The sequence below is a fragment of the Vigna angularis genome, chromosome 2 (genome assembly GCF_016808095.1).
Source record: "Vigna angularis cultivar LongXiaoDou No.4 chromosome 2, ASM1680809v1, whole genome shotgun sequence".
In the NCBI taxonomy this organism is placed as follows: Eukaryota; Viridiplantae; Streptophyta; class Magnoliopsida; order Fabales; family Fabaceae; genus Vigna; species Vigna angularis.
The window spans coordinates 50,988,433-50,996,243 of NC_068971.1; the positions used below are offsets into that span (position 1 = coordinate 50,988,433).

The window sequence follows — 7,811 nt, forward strand, 5'->3', positions numbered from 1 at the left end:
GACCTGCACGTGTTAAAGAATAATACAATTTTGTCTTCCTTCATTAACCTTATGTTAAGCTTTTGGAGTTGCATTATAAGGTCAAATGAAGAATAAGAAGGGAAAAAGTTTTACAAAAAATCAAACTCTTTAAAATGAAGCAGAAAAGGATACAAAATAATTACATAATTTAGTCTAATATATATATATATATATTTATTTGTAAGAGGGTAAAGGAAGCAGTTGTAAAATTGGGGAGAAGGGTGGGGTGGGTTAAAGATGGTCCCAATAGCCAATAGTTCTTTCTTTCGCCCCCACATTCCACGCTTCTCCAAACCAATCTTCACTCTCTTCTGCTCAACCAACTCAATACGATGCAGCGAGCAGCATGAAATGAAATAAAATGTCTCTTCAACCTTCAACCTTCGCAATGTCAATGCTGCATCAACGCGTCATCATCATCATCTTCATGCTTCTTCTACCCCTCACCTCCGCCACCGCCTCCGTACCTTGCCGATTCTCTTTTCCCGACGGAGACCATCTCTACAATTACACCCTCTCTTCTCCCATCCGCAACTTCCCTCACGGCATCCTCAGCGAAAACGGGTATTCTCTCTCTCTCTCTCTCTCTCTCTCTCTCTCTCTCTTCTTGATCTTGCCTTAACCCTCTCTATATCTGTTTTTCTGTTGCGTTGATTTAGCGATTTTCCGTCTTTTCTTCGTTTTTATCCGATTTAATATCGTTTTCCCTGTTAAGGTATATACGGTTTCTTTTCATTAGTTGTTCTATCATTTTTCGGTCTTCCCTGATTCAAAATTATGGTAGTTTCGGGGATTAGTTTGTTAATTTTATAGCTAGAGTTTTTGGAATTTAGTGTTCTGGAATGTTTTATCTGTTAGTATCTGGATTCTCTGGTTTTTGCTGTAATTTGGCAATGGCGGTATCGTCGGTTCTTAAATCACGATCTAGAAAAGGGGATTTACTGTCTTTACTCTTGATTACTTTGTAAGGATATGGCAGTTATGCAGTTCTGACTGAAGGTTTTCTTTTCATATTTATTTCGGTGCTTGTAGATTTTACAAAGTGGCAGTAAACGAGACCACACTTTGGTTTCAGGTTGGCTCCATCAGGTCACACTTATTTCTTTGGATTCTGGCTAGTAGCGTTTCCATCCATCAGTAATGTTTTTTAGTTGTGTATGGTCATTGACATAATTCATAAACACAGAATATTATCTGTTATTCTTTTTTGGGCTTTGATACCTTAACTCTCTGAAGAAACGAGTGAATTTCTAAATTAGTCGTTGGGATTGTATGCATCTTCCATTTTAGTCGCTGGAAATTTAAAATTGTCATTTCCTTTAGTTTTTTTAGGAGAAACGGCAGTGAAATCTGTTGTAGAAGAGGATAATAAAAATGACCTTTTGTAAAATCGGGGACTAACAAAGTTTGTTTTTTTAAATCTCAGGTACTAAAATGTTCAACCCATATAATATTGACGTTAATTTAGGGGTTTAATAGTTAGAAACTTGCTTCATTTTGGTCCTCTTGTGAACTGATATTTGTTATATGTAACTATGCAAGGTCAATCACTTTAGTTGAACTGGCTATGACTAGACGAACTTTCAAAACGCTGCATATACGTTTATAGGCAACAGTGGTCTTATAGTAGCTTAAAGTTTGTGCCATGTTGATCTATAATTGAATTTTGTGCATTGGTTGTGTGAGCAGCTTTGCGATGGAATGATTTTCAATCACGATCCTCCAGTATGTGCTGATTGCTGGGTGAGTTTCTCTCTTTTCTTTGATGCTATTTTTCTTTATTTTGATTGACGAACAGTAATCATGATTTCGTGTGATTTATGAACTGGTTTTGTAAGATTAAGTTAGACATAAACCCATTTACTAAGATAGTTTCAAAGTCTATCCTTACTCAAGTTCTTTGAGACTACTATGGCACCGTTATTGGGCTCCTATTACATCATCCACAAATATCCAATCCCATGTTCGAGATGTTAATTCCTCAATATGAGAAGTTGTATGTTGGAAATCTTACATTGATTAGGAATAAGGTCAAAGTATAATATATAGGTGGCATGCAATCCTCACCTTATAAGACTATTTTATGAAATTAGGTTAGGCATAAACTCATTTACTAAGAAGTAAATTATTTAAAGAATTTGTGGAAATAATGTAATATATTCAATTATTTATTATCCCATTATTATGCAATGTTTTCTGCTTATTTGATTGTCCTATTGTATACTTTAGGATTGTGGAGGCCCAAATCATTGTGGGACTCAGTGCAATGCACTGGTGGCAAACAAAGTTGGAGGTAGAATTCCTGTCATATCTGTCTTTTCCCATTTACTTGTTTTTGTACATAAAATGAGTCCACCGTCTACTGCTTATGTCTATGGCAGTGGCGGTAACAACTGGACAGTTCTGCTGCTTTGTTAGTTGTTGTGCCTTTTAAGATGGACAGTTCCTTGTTTTGAAATGAATTATACGATTAGTAGGTGTTGGACCTTGGTGTGATTTCTCCAATTGCAGAATAATTGCTTATTCTGAAGCATTCTTTTGAGATTGTCATTAAGTAAAAACGCAGTTCAGGTCATTTTTTGCTTTTAGTCTCTGTTACTAAATCTCTTTTGCTGAAAAATATTGATTCTACCACCACCGTTACACAATTTAGGCCCCATTTGGGATGATTTTCAATTTTTCAAAACTAAAACCAGGTTTTAGTTTGTCCTCTATTGTAGTTGTTTTTTTTACCCAGTTTTAAAATGTTGTCAATCTTATAGTTCTCCTTTAAAACGTTAACTGAAAAGATGTGAGACTGTTCAAATGAGGTGTTGATGAGAGGATCTGGAGTGAAGCACAGCAGGAAAGAATATTCCGTCTGCATCCAATATGGTACCAGATTAATTTTATTCAATGGAAAGTTAGAAACATGGGGTGAAAGAGGGGGAGGTGGATAAAGGCATTGGGCTCATGGTCAATGGACATGACAGAAGTTTTGGGGTCAGTGCAGGTGGAGGAACTGCCAACAGAGGAATTGTGGGTGGGAGAAATGTGGGTGAGGGGTGGGGCTGCCAGGAGAGGGCTGTGTGTAGGTGATGGATAGGCTTGGGAAGGGAAGCGCGATGGTTAAGGGTGTAGCAGTTGGTGGTGAGTGAGTGGAGGCAGAGAGACTCTGAACAAGAGTTGGAGAAGGATAGAGGAAAATACCAAGACAGATGAGATGATTTCTAAAACCTTAGAAGTAGAATTAGGAAACTTTTTTAATTACTGCTTCCAAAAGTGAATTAAAATTGATTTAAAAGCCATTTCACCCATATTTATCCAAACAATTTTTTTTTTTAAATTTAAGCTTACAACCTCCCAATAGGACCTTATATTATATTAAGGGATGTCATGATTGAACTTTTTCGTATTAGCTAATTACACATACACATAAGTAAATAATTATCAAACTTTTTTCTACAAGTTTTATTGCTAATTAATATTTCTTGTATTTTGTCTTATTGTTTTCATTTGTTTCTCATTTTTTGTAAACTGCTTTTGGTATGTGAACAACCTATACTCTACTGTGCCGCTGATTTTAACTATTTACTCATTTGCTTCTACTTGTTCATTAGCACTCTTGCACTTAAAATCTGAAAAAAAAATGTGTTCATGTATGAACTACTTAGTTTTTTTCATTATTAACATTGTTTTAGCTTGTAGAATGGAACTAGTAGAGCTGAAATGTTCTTTAGTAGAGGCTTGAAATAATATTCCCCCTTCATCATCTTTAGGTCAATAGTTAATTTTGGCATTACCCTTCTACTTTGCTCAACCATTTAAAAGCCTTCCAGACATAAACTATATCCTATTGAAGTCAGTTATTTTACACATTTAAGAGTGAAGTTTTGGTAGGATAGAATATTCATCTTCTAACAGAGTAATTAATGCAGGTTATCATGTATGCACAGCCATAGGACGTGGCCCAAAAATAGATTTTGATATAATTGGTAAGCCCAATTTTCCTATCTGTTTCTGTTTCCTTATTTTCTTTAGTCTATGGTTTGCTTTTGCTAATTTGTGGTGCTTCAGTTATTCACCTGTTTTGTATTTTATGCACTATTTTGATTTAAGTGGTTGAGTAATGCTTCTAAGTATGAACTTAACTAGAAAATATGACTCTAAGGCTATTTCAATGGCAGATAAGAAAAATCCCCATACTGGTGTCATTGTTAAAATGTCAAACAGTGGCCCCAAGTTCAACTGTTCGCTAGCTGTATCTGTTATTTGCAATTCAAATGGAGTGCAGGTTGGCTTTTTTATTTATTTACTTATTTATTATTTTAAGTTTTTAATTGATTAAAAGAGATATTATGACTCTGGTAATGATTGGATGGAGTGTCATTTATCAATCTTCTACTTACAGGGACCACAGGCTCTGGAGAGATTAGGTGCCTGTGATTATGTGAGTACTTTATTTTTTATATCTTTTATTTTTTTGATTGGGCAAATGTTAATTGTTAATGTTAGGTTTTTATTAAGCGGGAGGGACTCAAACCACTCATTCCCTTCCACTTTTACCACCAAGCCAGCACTCCCCATTTTGCATATCTTTTATAATTAGTGCTTCCTTGCATATTATCTGTTATTGTATGATATACCATGAGGCAGATTTATTATAGCTCTATTATGTTCTCTTGCAGTATATATTTTTAATTTGTCTACTTGGAAAATGTAAATTAATGACAATTTTTGAAAATCTAGGAAATATTGTTTGTGGTCTCTTGAATCAGCAACGGATGTGATTGAATTTGTTGGATTTTCCTTTTCGTCTAGTAGAATCTTCATAATATTATCAAATGATATTGCTGTCCATGAGTGTGGTATATTCTCTGTTGTTGGCTTCCTTTTATTTACTATTATCGTGTATTGCAGACATGCTATCATTCTTTCTCTTTTTCTGTCAATTAATTTATCAGTTGAAAGTGTACCAAGAAAGATTTTCTTATATTTTTCCTTTTCCAGCTATTTTCTTCACCAACTGCCATGTCCCTCAATGATGTGAAAACATTTATTGTTTTGTAATGTGCTCAAATTATTTTATCTCTGTATTATTGTTGAATGGAGTTTTAATTGTGAAATTAAAAGATCAAAGACCTTACCAGTCAAAATGCATTTTTTTCGAAGCCATAGATGTTGAATATAGATGGAAGGAAAATTGATTGACTTTGCAAAAAAGCAGCAGAGCTAAGCTAACAAGCTCTCAGCTTTAATACACAAGATAATGAGTCTTTTTCGTATGTCTTAAATTTTTTGCTGTTCAAAATGAAGAAAGTTGGACAGAAATCCAATCTCTTATTCCCCTGCATTGATATACGTCTAGTAATGGAACAGAAGAATATGAATGATGGCTGGGAAAAAGTGGAAAACATAGGGCAAAATGAAGGTGATATTAATTTAAAAGCAAAGACAGCTATTATTTACTGTCTGTTTTAATTTTCTCAAACAGGTTACAGAGCTGAAGCACCCATCTGGTTGTGCCGTCATTATAAATGTTCATGGAGGAGGGTTGGGGTGGTTTGGCACCTTAATGATCATGTAAGGGTTTTACTGTCTTTCCTGGGTCTGTGAATTATCATGGGGGACTGTGATTTTGCTAAATTACTAATAGTTGTTTCATCTTATCTCATTCCAGTGTTTTGTGCCTTTTTGCTGCATATCTCCTGGCTGGTATAGTTTACCGAATTTTCTTCCTCGGGATCCGTGGTGTAGATGTACGCTCTCTGCTACCTTTATGTTGTTTACTTGTCTTTTACTCTCTTCCCTGTAGGGTATGTGTTACGAACCAATAATTAGGAATAGGAAAGAAAAGAAAAACTTTAATGTATAGGATGAAAAGAACAAGGAATAGGCAAGCACTCTCTTCTCTTCCAAGGTTTTCCTCTTCACAAAGACCTAATACTCTATTTACGAATGATACAAACTAGAATCAATCCCTTCTCTTACGTCCTCCTAATTATTTAACTCGTCAGCCCTCTAACTAACTTATCAATAACGCAACTGTCGTATCTAAGTCCCCTTTCCCATAGTCCTATTATTATGTGCATCCATGCTCATTTTATTTGCACTTAAATATGTTATTCTAAATTATGGTTTTTTCAATTTAAATTTTATTTTTGTTTAGTCTCTACTTTTGGCAAAAGTTTTGTTTGCAGCATCTCATTGGGGACCAAAAACACATACTTTTTATAATTTTTAAAATGATAAATTTTAAACGAGTTGATATTATAGAAAATGTCATACTTATGCGTTTAATGTAGGTTGTAAGAACTGACTAGTCCATAATTGTTTCGTTATACTTGCTCTTCTCCCTAGAAAGTGAAAAGAGAAAAAGAAACCCTTTTCAGTTAGTTATTATTGGCCTTTTTTTTTCTATTGATTTAATTTAATTATTATCTGAGGTATTTTGAATCAACATTGCATAGTGTAACACTTCTGTTTGCCTTTCTTGGTCGGCTTTAGTATTTATGTATGGGTAACTTTAATGTCATTGCTAAATTTTCCTCATCCCATACTGAAACTCAAATTCATTGCTGTCCCTTCAATGGCGGGAAATTGCTTGTTAATAACACCCAGTTGGTTTATGATGTTTTACAATGTTAATTTCATGTCAAATCCTTCACAGCACTCTTTTAAAGCACTAAATCCACCCTTTTGGGTCTTCACTGCTTTTTGGATTGAAATGTTTTTCCTTTGACTCTGTTTTTCAGATTATCCCTAACTTGGACTTCTGGGTCAGCTTGCCTAGGAAAATACAGGTATTGTTCTACATGAATGCTTCAATTTTAGTTTTTCCAATCAGGCGGTAGGGAAAGATAAAATGGGTTTTTAAAACTTTAGCTCAACGATATATGTACAAGAAGGTTGGGAGTTACGTCTTTAGTCTAAGCATCTACTTTTTCTTTGCAGAGTCTGTGTTCTTCTTTGGTGAGGAGGTTTAAGGGACCGTCTGAAAGTTACCGGAGCTCCTATTCACCTGTGAACTTCTGAGATTATATTTTTGATTCTGGATATATTTGGTGAATTTCTTACGGAAAATCTTACAAACACGAGGCAAACATTCTGCAGACAAATGCAGAAAATTCCATTTTCAGATACCCTATTGGTCAGTTCTGAGCTTCCTTGATATGGAACATTCCTCAGAAATCTGTAATTATTTTTCTGATTGTCCCTCCATGAATTTATCATTATCGTCTTTGAAAGACAAGGAGAAAGAGCAGGAGGAAGAAGAAGAAAACAAAGATAACACGAAAAAGAAAGTCGGGATAATTCTTTAAGAAAGGAGGTATTGATTATAATGGAGCTAATCTAATAATTTTGGTAGACATTCTTTGGCTGATAATCAGATAATTGAATGAAATTGTAACTTTTATTTTGTTAGTTTGACCATTAATTATTTTTTGTTTCTCATATTGTAACCATTCTTGCATTTCTACTTGATTTAATATGGATTGGGCGTGCCATAATGCTGTTAGCTTTCTGCCTAAGATGGCCTAATATATCCAAAGTAAATGTAAGTTCAATGGTCAGCATTAATCTCTTGTCTTCAGTCATCCCATGTTATTTATCCGCTGCTGGCTTTTGTAATACTCGAGTTTTTGTACATACCACCACGTTATGTTTACCTATTGACAAGAACTAATAACAATTTCTAACACTTTTGAATAAATTCTTTACTAAATTTTGTGATCTCAGTTTTCGTTTGTACTCGTAATTTTATATTTTTCCAACAATAATTTGACTAAAACTAGAGAATAGTAAATGAA

General features: G+C 34.5%; 1 protein-coding gene across 1 annotated transcript; it reads left to right on the top strand.

The window, feature by feature from the left end:
- Nucleotides 1-217: 217 nt before the first annotated feature.
- On the top strand, nt 218-7,581 carry LOC108326861 (uncharacterized). The gene is made up of 11 exons (XM_017560451.2): nt 218-585; nt 1,054-1,096; nt 1,711-1,764; nt 2,251-2,314; nt 3,939-3,995; nt 4,188-4,294; nt 4,412-4,450; nt 5,495-5,583; nt 5,681-5,759; nt 6,756-6,803; nt 6,955-7,581. The coding sequence occupies exons 1-11, from the start codon at nt 383-385 to the stop codon at nt 7,033-7,035; spliced, it is 864 nt and encodes a 287-aa protein (XP_017415940.1). The 5' UTR covers nt 218-382; the 3' UTR covers nt 7,036-7,581.
- Nucleotides 7,582-7,811: the final 230 nt, after the last annotated feature.

What these genes read in the sequence shown, in the direction of transcription:
- LOC108326861 (XM_017560451.2), top strand. Translation starts at nt 383, where the DNA reads ATGTCTCTTCAACCTTCAACCTTCGCAATGTCAATGCTGCATCAACGC. An exon ending in TCGGGATCCGTGGTGTAGAT is followed by an intron (nt 5,760 to 6,755) that starts GTACGCTCTCTG and finishes TCTGTTTTTCAG; the next exon opens with ATTATCCCTAACTTGGACTT. An exon ending in GCTTGCCTAGGAAAATACAG is followed by an intron (nt 6,804 to 6,954) that starts GTATTGTTCTAC and finishes TTTTCTTTGCAG; the next exon opens with AGTCTGTGTTCTTCTTTGGT.